Genomic DNA, 20,953 nt, shown 5'->3' with positions numbered 1-20,953 from the left:
CTTAGGAATGCTCATGCAAGTTCTGCTCTGTTTTATTTCCAAAATAGATCTAATTTTCGCCACTGCTAAGTTGCCCAGTTTATCAGATTGCCCAGTCTGCGTTCCAGTTTAATTGCTTTCTTCTTATTGTATTTTATTTGCATGTTTAGTTCCCAACTTAGCTTAGGTGTTATTTATATTTTGTAGTTCAGTTCCCACCCCCAATTTAAAGCGTGGCGGCATCGCCAAAACCTTTCTAAGTGTGGAAATACATAACGGATGCTACCGTTCCTCGTGGGTTCGACACCCTAACTTACCATATACTAATTAATAGTATTTTGGAAAGTGGGAACTTATAAATCTTGTTGAATAGGAAGGGACACGTGCCTACGACACGCGTGCGAAATCCCGACCTCTCATTTAGCTACCATGTTTACAGAAGCAATAACCATAAATGGACCCGAACAGTTAGGCAATATTCAAGTACCTAAAAGGGCTAGCTATATTAGAGCTATTATGCTGGAGTTGAGTCGTATCGCTTCCCATTTGTTATGGCTTGGTCCTTTTATGGCAGATATTGGGGCACAGACCCCCTTTTTCTATATTTTTCGAGAACGAGAATTAATATATGACCTATTTGAAGCTGCTACCTATTTAATGGTTGGTGTTTATGGTAAAATATGTATGGTATGATCAGAGTCCAGAGACTTGAATGACATAAATAAAATGAATCATAGATAGAAATCATCATAAAGGAGTCTAGTTTTTTGAAAACAATCAAGAATCAAAATACTGAAGTACACCAAATTCTTAAGAGAAGGTGATTCCAAATTTTAAGCCAATCCAAACTGTGACAATTTATCACCATTGAGACAGTGAATATTAGACTATATCTTCTTGGTGTGTATAAGCACATAGTACTATATCTCCCATAAACATATGCCAAAACTATACATATCACATTTCCTGTTGTAAGGATTTCTGTTGAGAACCTGCAAATCATATAGACGTGCAACGAACATCAATAGATTTATTCACCGGTCTGTTTAGTTCAATCTTAGCTCTGTCGAAAGAGAGAAACCGACTTCTCTTTCCCATGTTTCCTCAAATTTTGAAACGAAAGAACATGGAAAGAATACCTCAGGAGCCATGTAGCCGAGTGTCCCGGTCTCCCCTGTCATGTCATTAGGATTTGAGGCTTCAACACGAGCAACGCCAAAATCTGCAATTTTGACCGTGTGTGCCTTATCTAAAAGCATATTTTCTGTCTTCACATCTCTGTGAACAATCTTCTGGGAATGAAGGTAGTTTAACCTGCAAAGCCAGGAAACACAAACCTTATTGTTTAGGTCAAAATTATAACTTACGTCAAAATACATGCTACGAGCCGCTTTCCCAATTGACCTGAGAAGAAGTAAAAATAAATGGATACATACCCTCTAGCAAGATCAAGTGCCATCTGCACGACTACTTTAAAAGCTAGTTTCTTTCTCCGGTTTTTTATGAGGTAAGATTTCAAGGCTCCTCCTGGAAGATACTCCACAACGACACAACATATATTACTGGGCATGCCTATTATATGAACATTTCAATTTGAATAAGATCTTTAGCGCCCATAGTTGCCCCTATAAACTGCACATGAGTTTAGCTGTTTAGATAAAAGTTAGAACAATGCAAGGAAGAGTTACTCTGAATGTGAGGAATAACGATGATAACATAATATACCGTAGAATTAGTTACCTTTGTTACGTAAGGATGATCAAGTTTGTGCCACACGGCAACTTCTTGAGTAAAAGCGGACCTAAGCGCTTGTATTTCAGCCTCTGTCCTATGGCCCTCTTCTCCCCAGTCCAGCAGTTTAACTGAGGTTCAAAAGAAGCCACCAAGATGCTAGTGATAAATATTAATAATCAAACGTGGCAACGACTAGCAGTGGCAAAGCATCTACTAAGGAATTAACTCAGAAATCCACTGTGGAAATAACTCAAAATCCATCTACTGATTACATTCGAGAAACTCCACTAGGTTATGGATAGTTTGTTTTAAGGTTATATGAATTCAGTTGTCACTCTCATTTGATTTATTACATTACTTTGATGATCACATAATACATACTGTGACCATGTTCTCAACTGATTTTCTGGTAGAATATATTACACTACTCCATATATTTTAGTATCAATCTTCCGTTAGTATCTAATTTATTTCTTTTGTTCTAAAGTTCTTTTGTCCAAAGCACAACAACATGGTTCTATTAGTAGCAGGGTGTAACATTTTACGCAAGGCAATAAGAAAGTGGTTTCGACATATTCTCACAATACTATACACCACATAAATGGAAGTCCAAAAATCCAACTTTTGTTGGCACCAAACCTAGAAGCTCGTAGTCTTCACCTTAACAATCACCACTACATAACTAAAGCTGCTTTTTTTTCTTTTTGTGGCTCCGGTTATGGCTCATCGGGACTTTCTAGTCAAAACAGTGCACCGATCCCTATCAGAAGTTGGCACCTCCACTTAGTTTTAGTCTTCATCTTAGGCAGGCAGATCGATCCGTTTCTTCTTTTAAGTAAATCAATAATCATTCAATTAGTCAATTCCATAAAAAGTATGATGAGAGTGGCATGAAGGTAAATGAATAGTACCGAAAAGATCAACTAAAAGCTACACATTGAATGGGGACCACACAAGCAAGGTGATGTTTATCTTTGTGTAGGTTTCATGACAGCCGACTTTTGAGGTCAAACTAAATCCTACAGAATCACAACATCCAAGCAGAGAATACCTACATTGAAGGTAAGGTTAGATTTTGAAAGAGTCTTTACACCACCATAATTACATAAAGCCTATCCCAGATCATGGATAAAGTCATTACATCTCAGTATTCTTCTAGTTGGAAACTTTATAAACTTATTGAATCACAAGATAGTTTTCAATAATACCAGCCTTAGTTATTGGCTTATTGCAGTCACCTTCACAATTCAATCCAAACCCCCAAGAGTCACAGATTCCATAAGAATGCATTGATATTTCTACTCTTCCAGAAAACAGGCATGAAGCATTAAAAAAGTACTTTCTTTTTATCTTAATTCAATCAGATTATTATACTACAAAAAAAATTTAAAATTTAAAAGCAAGAATCGATATCAAGAGTTGACAAATAATGGAAGGGCCAAAGGGGAATGGACATGCATTGAAAGGAAATGGACAAAAGGACCAAACATCCCCACAAAAATAGGGATAAAGATTTGATTTTTGAGAAAGGGGGTGACTGACCAGCAAAATCGCAATGACAGTCTTGATGATGAGCTTAGAGGGGTCAATCTCCCACTCCTGCCTCTGCCTTCTGGAGGTGGTGGTGAGGGACGGAGCAACGATCTTCTTGATTCTTTCTCTTGTTCTTATTCACCGTCCACGCCCTGTTCAAATGCCTCTCCAGCTGCTCATTTAAGCTCTTCAAATCGATCTGATCCGCTCTCACAAACCCTCCGCTGCTCTTCTCCATTTCTTCTTCTTTTTTTTCTTCCCACTGACTGCGTGTGTTTTTTCAAGTTTGTATTCTTTTCACCTGAGTGGCGTGTGTTTTTTCAAGTTTGTATTCTTTTCACCTGAGTGGTGAGTTAACTGTTAAAACTCTCTAAATTATGTCCCACATCGACTTGGTGATGATCCAATCTAATCTATATAAGTGTGGATAACCCTCTCCCTTATGAGGCCTTTTAAGAGGTGAGTGGTCCATTTCTAATATGGTATCAGAGCAGGGCCCAAGTCGATGATGGATTTATTCTCTTTATCTCTTCTCTTGCCTACCCACGTGATGGAAGTCCGATGTGTCATTCCGGCCCACACGTGAGGGGGCGTGTTAAAATTCTAATATTTTGTCCCACATCGGCTTGGTGATGATCCTAGCTTCTCTATATAAGTGTGGATAACTCTCCCCCTTATGAGGCCTTTTAAGGGGTGAGTGGCTCATTTCTAACATGGTATCAGAGCGCAAATCCGCTGCGCGCCTCTGATTACCTCTATCTCTTTTATATTTTTTTTTGAATCTTCATAGTTAGGGTTGTTGGAATTCAAGTTTTTTTTGGATTGGTAATCTGCCGTAGTTCTTCGGTTCTTCGACTCTTCATTGTTAGTGAGATCCTCACATTGCAGGTTTTCTCTCTCAATTTTCTCTATTCAAATCTCTCTGATTTTTCGGCATTAATTTCCACCGTATCTGATTTTTTTTTTTTCATTCTCATTGAAATTGTTCCGTTCTCTATTTTCTGATCTCTATTGAGTTTCAGTTAATCACTTTTTTTTGTTTTCACCGATTGTAATCGGTTGATCTCTCTGTGTTCGAGATAGGTGAAATCTCATGTTGCTGAATATGAATATGTTTTCAGATCTCTTTTATTTTCCGATTGTATGTCGGATGCTTGTGTTTGCTGGATTTGTATGATTCTAGCTCATTACTTCATCTCTCTTATGTTTTCCGATTGTATGTCGGATGTTTGTGTTAGCGGGATTTGTATGATCCTAGCTTCTTTGTTAGTCTCTAAGCAATGGTTACTTTCTGTAGAGCTTCTCTATTAGGCTTTAAGCAATGGTGAGGTTGTGTGACTGTTGTCGATGGTCTTGCGTTGGGTGTTGGGATTGGAAGTTGCAATTGGTGCTTGCAACAATTGGTGAATTTTTTGTTGCAAGTTCGGAGGTGTGTCTTCAAACAATCAACATCTGCTAATGTGATGGTGTACTTGGCTACTGCTGCAGAAAGCTCTTGTTGAGCTATATTGGAGGATTGGAGGTTGTTATATGGGTTGTGTGGTAATTTTGGCTGTACTCGATGCTAGTGAATGTTTTGATACAACAAGGTTTTACCATAATATGCAGCAACAGCTCCAATTGGTTTGCAAATGCTCAAGATGGATTTTCTCTTGACTTGAAGTCTCTGATTTCCTTGTTCGTTGCTTTGGCAAGATAGTTGCATTATAGATATTCTATGCTTCGATGTGGTGTTCGCATTGATGTTGTGCGTATTGGTGTTGTGATTGTTCTTAGTCTCGATGCTCAAGATGAATTGCCTGCTAAGGGGGAGTTGAATCAAATTTATTTTTTCAACTAAGCTAAGGATGTGTATACATCTGCCATTCTGTGGTGTATCTGCTTCAAGAAGTATTGGTATGTTTGCTTCAAGGGTTGCATTTGTAGCTGTTGCACAGCAAAGAACTTGGCTATGAGTTCCACCAAAGTGATGGTTTGTACTTGATCAAGATGGATGCTCAGTTCCAGCAGAAGATGCTTAGTTAGAATCTGTTAGAATAAATCTTAGTTGCTTTAGTTCTCTTCTTAGTTTGATGCTTCCTTTCCAAGATGGTAGCATTTTTTTTGCCTACCCACGTGATGGAAGTCCGATGTGTCATTCCGGCCCACACGTGAGGGGGCATGTTAAAATTCTAATATCTTGTCCCACATCGGCTTGGTGATGATCCTAGCTTCTCTATATAAGTGTGGATAACCCTCCCCCTTATGAGGCCTTTTAAGGGGTGAGTGGCCCATTTCTAATATGGTATCAGAGCGGGCCCAAGTCGATGATGGTTTTCTCTTTATCTCTTATCTACCTCACGAGTGGAAGACCGATGTCCTTTCCGGCCCACATCGATGATGGTTCTCTTATCTCTAGCATTGCCTACCCACGTGATGGAAGACCGATGTCCTTTCCGGCCCACACGTGAGGGGGCGTGTTAAAACTCTCTAAATTCTGTCCCACATCGACTTGGTGATGATCCAATCTAATCTATATATGTGTGGATAACCCTCCTCCTTATGAGGCCTTTTAAGGGTGAGTGGCTCATTTCTAATATTAACAACCACCACCTGTATAGATGAGCCTATGTAGTTTTGTTGGATTGCTGGAAGTTTAACGAAGAGAAAGGAAGAAATTATTGGAGGAAGAAATGGGACCCTTGTGTGTGTATTGTCAAGACTCAATCGTATGTATTGCAAACAAACAATTCACTGCTTTTCGTATTTATCTAAACTGACGTGTATTGGATGTATGTGCAACTGATTTGAAGATATACAAGAAAAATAATACCAATATACTCCGTTCCAGATAATTCGACTCATTTTAATTGGGCACGAGTTTTAAGAAATGCAATAAAAAGAAAAAGTGAGTGGGATATAGGTCCTATTTTAATATATTAGTTTTATAATAAAATGTGAGTAGAAATGAGTTAGTGGATATAAGGTCCATTATCAAATGATAATAGTGAAATGAGTCAAATTATCTGGGACGGACCGAAATGAAATACTGAATCAAATTATCTAGAACAGAGGAAATACTTAGTAAAAAAATGAAATTGGAAGCTGAGCGAGGAACCGCCAGATTTCAATATTAGTACTCAGTCCGGATCACCTACTATTTTTCTTACGTCATTCCCTACTCTACCCCTGATCATAAACATAAATGAGGAGTCCACCATCATATTTTATGTGCATGAGGAGTGGAGCAGGAGATGGAGTAGGTAAAGTATTAGGTGATCCCACACGGTTAGTACTTAGTATGACGTATGGTTAAAAAATTACATGTAAGATAGATGAATATAATGGGCCTCATATTCATAAACTAGGATTTCATCAGATTAGGCCCTTTCGCCCAGCCCAATCGCTAAATGTTGGGCCGTTTTTAAATTGGTGGTTATATCTAACTTGGTAAAGACCGAGTCATCCCAGCCTATTCCGCCGAACTTTACAATGAAAATTATTGACTACTCCCTCCGTTCCATAATAATAGGAGCGTTTTTCTATTTCCGTCCGTTCCATAGTAATAGAGTCATTTCCCTTTTTAGTAAAAGTCAACACATTTTTCCACACCTATTTTACTCTCTCTTACTTTTTTCTCTCTTCATCTCTCTACCTTTTTCATTTTCCACTTTATTCTCTCTTTACTTAAATCACCTAACACAATTTTTCTTAATCTTCGTGCTGAAAAGTTTTGCCCTTCATTACTATGGAACGGAGGGAGTAGTACTGGAATAGATTTAAACAATGTGGAGTACTTGTTAGTACTTCACACTACAAGGAAATACAGACCATTAATGTTTATTTACTATCTAAATTTTTGGATAGTTTCCGAATTTCACAATAATACCTACTTTTGGGATTCTCTATAATTCTAATTGTAAAATATTAAGTATTACTAAAATAAACCATTTTATAATACCATTTTATATCATTGAATATTTGCTCCAGCAAACTAATGACTTGAATATGAAGTCCTAAGCTAAGCAATAATTTGACCAGCTTATTTTATCAAATCTTCAATGGTATTTTTAATTAGTTACAGAACATTAATTACCGTCCATAATTTCATTATATTTTATGCTTTGGTGTCTATTTAATAATAGTGCAAGATGTAGTTTATCTTCTAATTGAGTGCATAAGTTAACGTGCATGTAAAAATAAAATAATTAAATAAATAAAATTGGTGTATAGCCAAGTTATCTTAAGTTTCTTAAGAACGAAGAATCTTAATAGTTCGATGACGTTGTATAAAACACAATCATTCATCGTTTTAATTTTTGGAGGATTTGCTAGGTAACACAAATACACAATCACTTTTAAATGAACGAAGATCAATAATAATGTGTGGAAATGTGAAAATTCTCTCCTAGACATCAGGGGTATAGTATATTAATGTGGGAAATATGGAAAATTCTTTTATGGACATCAGGAGTATAGTATAATAATGTATTATTGCAGTCCGCGTGATTATATATGAATTAATTTCTGACTAAACATAGAATTTAATTAGGGCGTTTAGTCTAGGAAAAAGTTATAATGTAAAGATTGTTCAACACATTCCGACTTTACTGGGGAATATTATCTTATGTGTGGTCTTGATGTCGTTATATTGCAGTTCCATGTGTTGTTGTTATGGACAGATTTCATGTAACCTAAAATCCTAAATACAGATTTCAAAATATCTGTTTCGATTGGTTTGCCTCTCCTTTTTTCTTATTGTTGTGGATGATGCAAAATTTTCAGAATTTGGGGCTCACTTGGTTAAAATAGGCCCGGGTCTTTGTGTAAGTGCATCGCAGGAGCCACATCGGGCCAATACTGATTATGCGCTAGCATTTGTTTCTAGTTATTTCGGGCGATTACATCCTCCGAAATGTCGATGTAATCTACGAAGATATATCTTGGCGTAGAAAATGTGAACATTGGATACGTCATAGGAATTTTAGATTTCATCCATCGACTGCGTTGAGATGCCAACCATATGGGGGATGTACGTACACACCATAGGGTACCAATGGGTAGGGGGTCGGATTCCGTTGTTGATGCTCTTATGCAGGTGATAATGGGTATACTAATATGATTAGGATATTTTTTCTTAGGATAATGGTTATTCAAATTATGAAGTTTGATTAAATTTTAGTTAGTCACGTAACTTTTGAAATCAAAATATTAAATCACAAAGTTTTAATTTTTTTTTCTCAATTGTCTCAAGTAGTATAAACGTCTGGCTTTTTGTATAACAAGAGTGTAATATTCCCGTCCACAGAAATAGTCTCATGTTTCCATGTCGATCGGTTCACCAAAATTATTCACATACTAAAAATACAAAGTTTATCCATAACAAAACACTATAAATTATATAGGCCATGCTCTACGAGACTATTTTTTATGGATGAATGGAGCACAAATTTGTGAGGTTTTGTATATTATACAAATATCTGGGATACATATTGTGTATATGAATGTGAGGTTCAACGGAATTTAAAATACAATGTATGGTATTGATTTATTAGTTCAAATATCTTGCAGTAGTACGTATACATTTTGCAAAAAGAAAAACAATACAACAATAAAATATATTTTGGGTTTATGTATAATATTTTTGAAGAATTAAAGATATTCAAAGTTCTTTTACTTTTTTTTCACCAAAATAACTCTAACATTTTAACAGAGTAAAGAAATACTACTCCATGCAATATCGCTCTCTGGATCCTTTATTTTTATTATTGTCAATATATATATACACACACAGTTGCGGACGCATGATTTTTATTTTTTATACTGGGAGTCCAAACTATTGTTAACAATTGTTCCATATTTTTAGTGTCAATGTTGGCGGAAACAATCCCAATACGAACAATATAATACATCTATTTTTATGAGGCTAAATAATATTGAAAAATACTTTTTAAAATAAAAACATAACTTTAAAATTAAATTTACTAATATTATACTATGATAATATCTATGTTCCTTGTTAATTGAGGTACTTCTTTTTGACACGAAGATTAAGAATAGTGTGTTAAGTAAATAGTGAACAAAGTAAGAAAGATGAAGAAAAAATAAAGTAAGAGAGATGAAAATCTTTTCCACTCACTTTTCTTAACATTTCTTAAGACTCTCAAGAAATAAGACTTCTAATAGTGGACGAAGGGAGTATATATTATACTCCCTCTGTCCCATTAGAAATGAAACGTTTGCTTTTTCACACATGTTTTGAAAAAATAATAATAAATAGTTAGAGTGAAGAAAAAATAAAGTAAAAAAGAGAATAATATAAAGGGGACTCTCCTCTACATTATTCTCTCTCTTATTTTATATTTTCACCACATTAATTATTTATTATAATTTTTTCAAAACAAGTGCGCAAAAACAAACGTTGCATATTTAATGGGACAGAGGGAGTACTATGTTTATTGATGAATAATTCTTCAAACCCTAACTCCAAACAGAGGTCAACTGGTGCTTCGCATTGAATAGAATTTGGACGAGCATATATCTAGAAACAGTCTGCCAGACGCCAGTCTTCATTTAGAAAACGAAAGCTAATTAGTTGACTTCGTAAACGACAAAAAGGTGATGGTTCTCATTTAACAACTTTTATTTGGACTTTCTACGTTGCACTTTCATGCCTATATAACTAAGTTACTAGTATTTCCGTATAATATAAACTAAGTTACTACTACTATTTTTGGTAATTTTATAAAAAATAATCTACACTGCTAGTTAATTACGAGTTCTTATTGACGCCATCTTGATGACCACATTACATGCACAATATATTGTAATGAAATCTTCTTTTTCTTGTTTAATAAATTTAAAGTTTTGATATATAGCTCAAAATGTTATTTACAATTTTCTGTAAATTAAATATCTAAGGATCCATGTTTCACCTAAAATATGCAATAAAAAAACATAGTACTACTCCCTCCGTCCCACTTTAGGATTTTCATTTGAGTTCAGCACGAGTTTTAAGAAATTTAAAGGAAAGTTGATGAAAATAGACAATGGTATGTGAGTCATACTTTTATATAATTAGTTTTATAATAAAATGTGAGTGGAAAAAAGTTAGTAGAATGTGAGATTTATTATCATTTAAGAAATATTTCAGTCAGGACTCTTAAAGTGAGACACTAAAAAATGGTAAACCGGGACTTCAAAAGTGAGACAGAGGGAGTATTAATTTAAGACTTTATAATGCTGTAATATATTTCTACCATTAATTAAGTGAAATCAAGATAGTAACTGATATCATATGCTCAAATTTCATTAATATTTGAAGGCCGATCATGTCATGTGTAGAAGTACATATTTCTTTTACGCATGCATGTCATATATACTAGCATGCATATAAATTCAATTTGAACTATCACACACAATGACTTATCGGTCTGGCACATCTAATGTGTATTTGTACCCCATAACAATAAAAATTTACATAGATTAAAATGCTGCAACAAAATTTTCATAGATTAAGTCCGCATGCATTTGTCACACTTTTTCAGTTTCAGCCTTTTTCTACATTTTGATAGTGGACTTCAACGTCTTCATAACTGCCGCAAAGGTTAATTCTGCCAAAGTCTTCATCACTGCCCCAAAGGTTAATTCTGCCAACGTCTTCATCATTGGTAATTATAGATTAAAAAAAATGGAATATACTACAAATTATTAAAATTGACCCAGTCGCAAAATGTGGCCTGCAATAAGGCCACATTCCTAGGCTACGACTGAAAATAGAGAGGCCGGAAAAAATCGAGGCCTGCAATAATAACACAAAATACGGCCTTATTGCGGCCTTATTGCTAATGCTCTTAGTGAAAAAAAATAGTGATAATTTTAGGACAAATACATAAAAAGAATATCGAAATACTTTATTGGGACGTGATATGACGTTTGACACCAAAACAGTGAGAATGCCAACTATGTCAGAATGAGGTAAAATTTGCACGACACTTGTGCAACAGGTTGAAGAGTCAAACTCATTGCTTTTGCCATGGTGTCATTTAGGGACGAAAACATCATTTTATTATTTTTAGAATTTTTTGTAATTTTTGTAATTTCGTTTTATTTCACTTTGAGTTCCTAGAATTTTCGAATTACTTATAAACAGTGGCTTTCATTGTTTGAAATTCACATTAATACATTTAGAATTTAAGAAACTAGAGTTCATTATTTTCTTTATCGAGTCGATCATTCTTGTGGCAAGTTTGTGTCACAGAAATTTATAGGGAAATATTACCCATAGTTAATTACTTAAAGATGAAGATTAACTAATTCCTCCAACATCCTCAATAAACACCATTCATAATCTCAAGAAGCGAATACAAATATTTAAAATTATATTACAATAAAAACTGAAATCAGATGGAGCTAATCAGTATCCTGCATTTCTCTATTCCAAGGTAAAGGTTGAGGAACAAACTTGGAAGAGAAATTACGGCTGAGCTCCTTATAATCTTGTAATTAACTTACCATGGACTTAATTATTATAGACTAGTATAATCGAAGTAGAACTTTATAGTTTCCCAACAAGAAATTTTATAAGTTTGAGGAAATGATCTTCTGTATCCTATCACTTATTCTTGAAGTGTCCACCCCAACCCTTGAAATTTTAACCTGCACCCATGAATTTAATTAGATGCTCATAAGATTATACTAATGACTTGATTTAATGATCACCTGAGCATGGATAGTGTGAATGATGGTTTCGCCAACACGGGACATGTTAACGCTGAGAACTTGAGCTGCTTCTTGTTCGATTACGCTAATCACTTGGCTTAGCATGAACTTCTTGTTTAGGCCACTAATCAACATCACCTCTACACCAAAACCTAACTCCGTCACTGTAAGAATCGGATACTTGTGCCCTCCGCCATGACCAGTTCTGGTTGCATAGGAACTTATGAGCTGTGCCTTTCTTCTATTCAGTACTTCAATTCTCTCTCTCATCATCTTGATGTAAGAAGATGCTTCATCTATCTGATCTGGATGTGACAACAATTCCTACATACATATATCATAGAAATGTATAGTATTTGTTATGTGAAAAACAACTTTCTCCTAGCAAGATATGGTTTTGATACTCTCATGATAGTTCAATGCTTGAATGTAGATTTTTCCAACTAAAACAGGTACTAGTATTTTCTTTTTCAACAGTCAACAAAAACAATCATAAATAACATCTAAAACGGATATATATGGTCGCTTAAAAATTAACCATACATTAAATTTGTGTGCATTTGGATAGATTCAATTCGATTGACAATTTTGAAATACTACAATTTACTAATTGTAATTAGAATTTATTCACAATATATACATCTGAATTTACGGGATTGTAATTTCTTTTAGTAGTACTAGTTTTATTATTTCTGTGTTATTCCAGATCATGAACACTATTTTCCGATCTATATTTCTTGATGGAAACCCTAAACATGATTGCTATCTAAACTTGTCTAAAATCTATAGAAAGTAAACACTATGATTCTGAATAAAAGACATATATACACATACTTACCTTGGGTTGGCTGAAATGGTGATCTGGAATGATGGAAACAAGCTTATAACAAAGAGCTTTCATTCGAATCCTTCGATTTTTTTCAATGGTCTTCCTCAATAATTTGTTCTGCAAACTTGTCTCGTTCCGATTCATTGCAAACCCTAGATTGATTAAGAATGATCTAAAAGAAAATTAATATGCTGTCATGACTTAGGAGCGAAGACTTACATGTGCATATATATCCAGCTGAGAGAGAGCCAGTGGTATGGATTCAAAGATGAGTAGGGCCACAAAGTTTGAATAAATAAGAAAAAAAGTGAGTTTTGAATTTGCATATTCTTGCGCCTTACGATTCTTTTCATTCCCATGATTTGCATCAGATAAAAACAGTACTACGTAATGTGTGACTTGGTAGTTGGCAAAGCCTGTCCGCAAAAGGAAAATATTAATAATACTAGTACTCTCAGCTCTGTTCCTTCATATATAATTGAATTATTTTTTTATCTTAGAAGTTCCATTAGTGTTGTTTCATTTATATATAATGGTAATAACAAGATTAATGAACTTTATATATAAGTGACAAACTTTAATTAACTATTTTTCTCACTCACCGAGAATCGATTTAAAAAATATATATATACTACCTTCATCCATATTATTCAATTTCATAAAATTAATTATTTTGTCAGTACCTGTTTAAAATATATATATACTACCTTCATCCATATTATTCAATTTCATAAAATTAATTATTTTGTCAGTACCCGTAAAACAGTCAAATTATGTTGACTGGACTAGATGCCAATATGATTATCTACTGTGTTCTAGCTTTTTAATGGGTGTGAGAAATCTATCTAGTCTTTGTTTACGCAAATTTAGGAGAATTACATGATTTCATGGAGTGACTAATAGTCTAATATTGTACTTAGTCACGACTCTCATTTATTCACCTCATTAATTTTATGGTCTACATTTCTTGTGGTTTTTTGTTAAGTCATATATATTACAAAAATATTTTTACCCTTGCTTCTCTTTTTTGATTGTTCTCTTTCTAGTCATAATTCAAAATAAAAGATGAGCATGAAAGAAAATATTAACAAAAAGTTTAGATAAAAAATTATAAAGGCGGTGGAATTAGAAGAACAATTTCTTGAATGAAGAAGATAATTTTTTAATTATGTATGTATAGAAATCTAAACATAAATGCGAGAGGTAAAGAAAATATAAGAAAAAGAAAAGTTAAAACATAAAAATACTACTCCCGCGTCCCTAATTAATTATCCACTTTTGTCAATTTTATCCGCCCCATTAATTTTCCACTTTCACTATTTACTATAAATGGTAAGTAGGCTTCACATTCTACTAATGCATTTCATACGCATTTTATTATTCCATAAAACTAATACTAGTACTCCCTCCGTCCCAAGATAAGTGACCTACTTCTTTTGGGCACGGGATTTAAGGAATGATATTTAAATAAGTTAAAGTGAAGAAAGTAAAGTATAAGAGAGGGAAAAGTAGAGAAAAAAAGAGAAAATAAAGTAGGTGGAGAATAAAGTAAGAGAGATGACTTTTTGCTAAAAATGGAAATAGGTCACTTATAGTGGGACACCCCAAAAAGAATACAAGTCACTTATCTTGGGACGGATGGATATTAAAGAGGCTTCATTCATATATGTAATTATGTGCACAAGTGACGTGCCGTGAATCCCACGCACACGCGCGCGTTGCCATAAGTTTTATTTCTGTATCTTTTCTCTATAACAAATTAATGGTGTAGTACTCCAATTCTGGAGTAAGAGAATTTCGCTCGAATTAAATTTCGCATGTTCATTTTTCTCAGTGGAATGACAAAAAAGTTACGGTTACCATGAACTTTAAATATATATTTGGATAAAATTGGTTGATAAAACTGAAACTTTTTTTTTTTTAATGTCTCATTAAATATAAAACATTTTTTGAAATAAAAACCACTTCATCTTTACCTTTTTCCTCTTATAATTGCAGTCTCTCTTTATTAACTCATAAAAAACACTTAAAAAAATCTCTAACTAAAAAACACTCATATTTAATTGTACGGACTACTTGATACTCCCTCCGTTTCTTCATAGTTGAGTCATTTTACCATTTCGGAAAGTTCCTTAATAGTTGAGTCGTTTCCTTATATGGTAACTTTTTCCTCTTTCTTACTTTACTTTCTCTTACTTTATTCTCTCTACTTTATTCACTTTATACTTTATTCTCTCTACATTTTCCCCTCTCTTACTTTTTTATCTATTTATTTAACACATCCAACATTCATTTCTAAAACTCCGTGCTGAAAAGTTCCGCTTCAACTATGAAGAACGAAGGGAATACATGGAAAAATCTAACCTACTAGTGTAGAATATGAACAGGAGGTGTGACTCATCTATAGTTATAGTACTATTAATTTGCGTGTGTATGATTGAATTGAGATGTACTATTGCCGATCCTAGCTAGCTTGCTAGTTGAGTTGTAAAAGGAATATTAATAATTTAGAAAATAGCATTACACAGTTGTTCATTTTATCACGTGCTACAAATCAATCAAGAAAAAAATCGGAAAGGCGTGTGATTTTGATACAGATATTATATCAGTACCCAGTTGTTAATTCATTATTAATTATATGCAACTAGCGATGGTATTCTCAATTTATATTCAATCTAATTGATTTTGATGCAGAATTTAATCATATAAATTTGCGCTTATACTTTGAAAATCATATAGACAACTGGAAAAATTAAACTTGAGTGTGATTAGGGGTGGGTAGGTACGGTATACCTTACCGAAACCACCATACCGTATACCTTACCGTAAATACGGTATGCGAAAAAGTCATACCTTTACCTTATCAAAGTTTTCGGTATACCGAACTTCGGTATACCTTATTTTCGGTATGACGAATTTCCATACCGATACCGTACCTCATTTTCAGTATACCATACCGAAGTTCGGTATACCTTACTTTTGCGGTATACCTGACTATCAACATCAATTAAAATAGAAAATTAGAGTATTTAGAATATTATTTATATTTTATAATTTTCAAAATAAATTTAATATAATTTATTCATAATTATATTTATATTTTACGATGATTTTATAATTTAAAAATATACAAAATATATTTTATATATAATTGCGTCTATATTTTTGTGGTATATACCATAGTTTACGGTATATACCTTAATTTACGGTATATACCGAATTTCGGTATGCAACGGTATACCGCGGTATTTGAAAATTCATACCGTTACCTTACCGAAATATTTCGGTAAAGTATCATACCGTACCAAAAGTCACGGTATACCGAAAATTCGGTATTTTCGGTATTTTTTCGGTACGATAAGGCCGGTATTTCGGTATTTCGGTATTTTTCCCCAGCCCTAAGTGTGATATACCATATACTCCCTCCGTTCCATAGTAATAAAGACGTTTCTTTTTGGTACGGAGATTAAGAAAAGTTGTGTTAGGCGAGTTAAGTAAAGGAAGGACAAAAAGGAAAATGAAAAAGGTAGAGAGATGAAGAGAGAAAAAAGTAAGAGAGAGTAAAGTAGGTGTGGAAAAATGTGTTGACTTTTACTAAAAAAATAAATGACTCTATTACTATGGAACGTACCAAAATGGCAAAATGACTCTATTACTATGGAACGGAGGGAGTAATATACGGTTCGAGCTGACTTGGAATTTAGGTGAGGATAATGTCTATTTTAACCTTTCATTTTACGTTGCATGCCCACATAAATTATTGATTTTGCATATGAATTAATGTTCAGATAGACGCTTGAAATGTCTACACTGGCCAATGTACTACTCCATATATACAATTTAACTAGTTTCAATTAATGTCATTCATTAGTTTGTTGCTTCAACTGATCACAATGTCTTTTACAAATATTAATACTCGTGTGAAAAAATAAAACATTTAAACAATCTTACGTAAAATTGTACTTGAGTGAATATTCGGACGGAATGCCGATTAAAAACTACTACTACTAAGCTTCACATTATTTGAGAAGGTCACAATCCAAATAATTAATTGATAATTAAAGCGTGAAACGTTAAGTTTTAAGAGGTGGAAAAGGTCTGATTACAAAAAAAAAAAGTTAGAAGAAATAAATGTGAAGAATGGAGATGGACCTAACGAGTTGCCTAGTCGTAGTTGCCTCCGGTCGCCTTTAATTGTTTCATATCATTTTTGTCCGATCCCTATTCATTATTTCATTTTCTTTCGGTCCTTATTAATCACCTTCATTTCATTTTTACTATTTTAAAGTGGACTTCATATTATGCTAACTCATTCATTCACAATTATCATAAAATTAATATATACCCATTCCGTCCCATTAAAGATGACTCACTTTCCTTTTTAGTTTGTCCTAACAAAGATGACTCATTACTATAAATGAAAATACCTTTTATCTCTACTTTATTATCTTTCTCTTACTTTACTCTCTCCACTTAACACACAAAATAAAGCTGTATAAAATCTCGTGGCGCCCACGGAAGGGGTCATCTTCCTTAGGACGAAGGGAGTACTATGATTCACAATCCACTTACTTTTTCCTTACAAGTTTCTTAACAATGTTAAACAATTTCTTAAAATATGCAACAACCGAATGAGACAATTAATGGAGACTGGAGAAAGTATATATTAGGTTGAGATAATCCTAATGCAATTTGATTTATTCCATATGGTTTGTTTATGGATCTATTGTGTTGTAATGGAGATGATCAAAACAAGAATGCATCTAAATCAGGAAATGCAACTCAAATCTTGGCCTTAGGATTAGATGATCTAATGATCAATAATTAACCAAAAACATGGAAGGTCATTATTAATCAGCTTTGGGTCATTTTACAAAATTTGGGTTTCATGTCATTTTTAATTCATTTTATGTCATCCATTATTAAAATAACTTAAAAATATAATAACAATGACCTAAACATGCCTTCCGTGTGATTTTGTTCTGCGTTTTTATATTAAGATCTAGTTTTGCATATAGATCAAAACCAATGTTATAGTACCATTAAATAGTTAGTGATGCATATGTAGTACTCCCCCCGTTCCATAGTAATATTGTAACATCCCGGATTTTAGAACCTTAATTCTTGAGCCCTAGAATTTATTGTTGATGACGTGGCATCGAGAATGCTTTTATTTCACGAGGTGATATGGTCGAATTAGGTTTAGGGTTGTGTGAAAGTTTGAAAAGTCAAACTTATTGACTTTATGATGTGGCATGTGATTTATTTATTAATTTGTGAAGTTATGTGGTAAATTATTTGACTAAGGGTGAGTGAGATTATTTAGAGAAAATTTCCATAAATACTTGTCACCCTACTTCTTAGGAATATTCGAACCCTAGACCCCGTTGAAGAGAAATTCCATTTCTTCCGGAATTTATTTAATCCTTGGGATATTTATCCAAATTAAATTCCAAGAGCCAATTATTTCCTTATTTAGAGATGGAAAAATCGAGCCCTTATTTTTTCTAGTGATTTTCGAAAATCACTATATTTGGGAAGGAAGGAATTGCTTTATTTTATTTGACTCCTTACTTGATTTCCTTCCATACCTAGAATTTAATTATTCTACCAAATCTTTCCTTATTTCAAGAGAACCTTACCATACCTTATTTTAATTGATAGTCAAAATCCATACCTTATTTAATAGGCATAGAACACGCCTATTTCTTGCTTCCGAGAGGGAATTCTTATTTTTATTTTGCTCCGTGATATTTTATTCTACCCCGTAAAATATACCAAAAACAAAACCATGGCTAATTAATCTAGCCATATTTTCGAAAATAGGAGATATTGCCATCTCCTATTTTTGTTAATTTTCCTTCCTTACTTCATCCTATTATTTTATTCTATTTAATTATAAGGCAAAAGATCTTACCAAATATTCTATTCTTATTACCTAAAGATCTCATTGGACTCTATAAATAAGAACCAAAACCCCAACCCTAGCACCCATAGTTTTCGAAAACTCCCTCCCCATATGCTCTCTCAATTTTCTTCCACTTTACTCCATAAATCCTTCATCTTTTGAGAAGAAATCGAAGTTTAATCCGTGGATATTGAAGAACCAAGCCTCTACTTTGTTTCCACCGATTTATTTTCTCAAAGAAGGTATTTTTGCATAAGAGTTATGTTGTTCTTCTTCTACCTCCTCTTTTCTTTTTCTTCCAACCGATTTAATCGGTGTTCTTGAACCTTCATGCATATTAATCGAGTGAAAAAGGGATAAGAAGGGATATGGGAAATACCACTTTATGGTTACAGAAGGAATTATTTTAGGACACGTAGTGTCAGAAAAGGGGATCAAGGTGGATCAAGCTAAAGTGGATGTCATATCCAAACTACGCTTCCCTACTGATCAGAAATGAATAAGAGGTTTTCTTGGCCATGCTGGATTTTATCGGAGATTTATCAAGGATTTCGCCAAGATTTCTCAACCCCTTACCAGACTTCTCCAGAACGAGGTGGAGTTCGTTTTCGACGAGCATTGCAAGGCTGCTTTCAACCTCCTTAAGGAAAAATTGATTTTTGCACCGACTATTCAGGCTCCTAACTGGGATCACCCCTTCGAGATGATGTGCGATGCTAGTGACTACGCAGTGGGGGCCGTACTGGGTCAGAAGATCGATGGGAAAAGGTACGTGATATTCTATTGATGCACTTTTTATTTGCACTATAAATACCTGCAAGTATACAAAGTAGGTATAGTATAGCAAAAGGTTAGTACCGGGTATCGAACACGGGGAAGATGTACACAAAGTGTCTATCTTCTACTAGAACTCAATTACTATCTGGAGAAACAAGAATTTTTGGAAACTTTTGAAAACAGTAAATATTAAAAACAGTAAACAACTAAATGCAAGCAAATCACGGAGAGAAAAGTATAGAGATAAGGGGAATTCCAGGGATGTGCTTTCACTTTTATGGTTATACAAATTCCAAACTACAATACCCTAGCACAGTTAATACTTTGAAAGGACGAGTCACCTAGCTTATGCTCATGCGATACAAACGTTGATTACTAACATTAGGGTTGTCAATCCTAACACGTAACTCCAAAAAGCTCCTAAGACCCTTGAAAAGTCCTCACTCTCAATTAACAGTGCCGTTTTAAAGGAAGCTAACTGTAATGCCTACTAAGTGGATCTAACTCGCTAGAACTCTGTCACAGTTATGAAGCAAGTTGTATTGAATCATACATAATTGTGTCACTCAATTATGAAGCATCATGATTAACTTAGGGAAGAAACAAAGTAAAAAAAAAACGAATATTAAATAGAAAATGGAATTGTATAACCAAAGTTGCTACTAACACATCCCTAGAATCCTATGAGTTTAGTTACACATGACTGAATAAACTAAAAACATAGATTGAAGGGAAAACAATTTGAACATAAAACTAAAGCAAATAAAACCCGTAGGTTGAATCCTTGTTGTTCTTGATGTTCTTGAAATCCTTCTCCAACTCCTTGCACAATTGAAGTACTCTAGCTTTTGATCTCTATGAATGTTGCAAGTAGTCACTCTCTTTCTCTATGAATGTGTTCTTGTTGTGTGAAACTCTCTTTTTGATGAAGCTTGAGGTCCTATTTATAGGGGAAGATTATTCCTCATCATAGAAGGAAAAGATCTTCAAAATTTGGTAAATCTTGGAGCAAATCTAGGGCTGGTCGGATTCGCCGCCTTTCTCCGGCGGGCCGCCGCACCTTGGCCGGCGGTCGCCGCGTTGGAGTCCAGAGACTCTGACCCTTCGGTGGCGGACCGCCACATGTCCTCCGGCGGTCGCCGGGCGAGACTCTTCTCCTAGCGTAAATTTCCGAGGCGGGCCGCCACATAGCTCTGACCGCGGGGCGCCGGCGATCGCCGTACAACTTCGCGGCGGTCGCTGGTCGCCGTCTGACTCCAGATTTCCAGACTATGCGTTTTTACTCCCCTTTTCGGCTCAAATATGCACATTTCTCACAAAACACGTCAAAATACCAAAATGTATAGAATATGCAAATAATGGACAAGTAGAGTGATTTTGATAACAAAAACGGACCAAATAATGGCCTTAAAACAGTGCAAAATCCGGGCGTATCAACTCCCCCAAACTTACATTTTTGTTTGTCCTCGAACAAAACACTAAAGACACAAGAA

General features: G+C 34.4%; 1 protein-coding gene, 1 long non-coding RNA gene and 1 pseudogene across 3 annotated transcripts; 1 reads left to right on the top strand and 2 right to left on the bottom strand.

Annotated features, from left to right (window-relative positions):
* Positions 1–774: 774 nt before the first annotated feature.
* Positions 775–3,603, bottom strand: LOC125194707 (serine/threonine-protein kinase 52-like; annotated as a pseudogene). Its single transcript, XR_016128885.1, has 6 exons — positions 3,588–3,603; positions 3,301–3,547; positions 1,720–1,841; positions 1,416–1,611; positions 1,119–1,293; positions 775–971 (listed from the first exon to the last, which is right to left on the bottom strand). The product of XR_016128885.1 is annotated as a serine/threonine-protein kinase 52-like (transcript).
* A 365-nt stretch (positions 3,604–3,968) lies between these two features.
* On the top strand, positions 3,969–4,607 carry LOC148927322 (uncharacterized). The gene is made up of 2 exons (XR_016128786.1): positions 3,969–4,134; positions 4,544–4,607. It is a non-coding gene; the product is annotated as an uncharacterized LOC148927322 (long non-coding RNA).
* Positions 4,608–11,585: 6,978 nt separating this feature from the next.
* Positions 11,586–12,919, bottom strand: LOC125194708 (transcription factor bHLH162-like). Its single transcript, XM_048092947.2, has 3 exons — positions 12,785–12,919; positions 11,947–12,270; positions 11,586–11,883 (listed from the first exon to the last, which is right to left on the bottom strand). Exons 1-3 carry the CDS (start codon positions 12,917–12,919, stop codon positions 11,806–11,808), a joined length of 537 nt encoding a protein of 178 aa, XP_047948904.2. The 3' UTR covers positions 11,586–11,805.
* Positions 12,920–20,953: the final 8,034 nt, after the last annotated feature.

Source organism: Salvia hispanica, chromosome 4 (genome assembly GCF_029641045.1).
Source record: "Salvia hispanica isolate PSC_SH4W2 chromosome 4, Shi_PSC_v1, whole genome shotgun sequence".
Taxonomy (NCBI): domain Eukaryota; kingdom Viridiplantae; phylum Streptophyta; class Magnoliopsida; order Lamiales; family Lamiaceae; genus Salvia; species Salvia hispanica.
The sequence above is the reverse complement of the archived record's forward strand: the minus strand, read 5'-3'. Positions and strand labels throughout refer to the sequence as shown.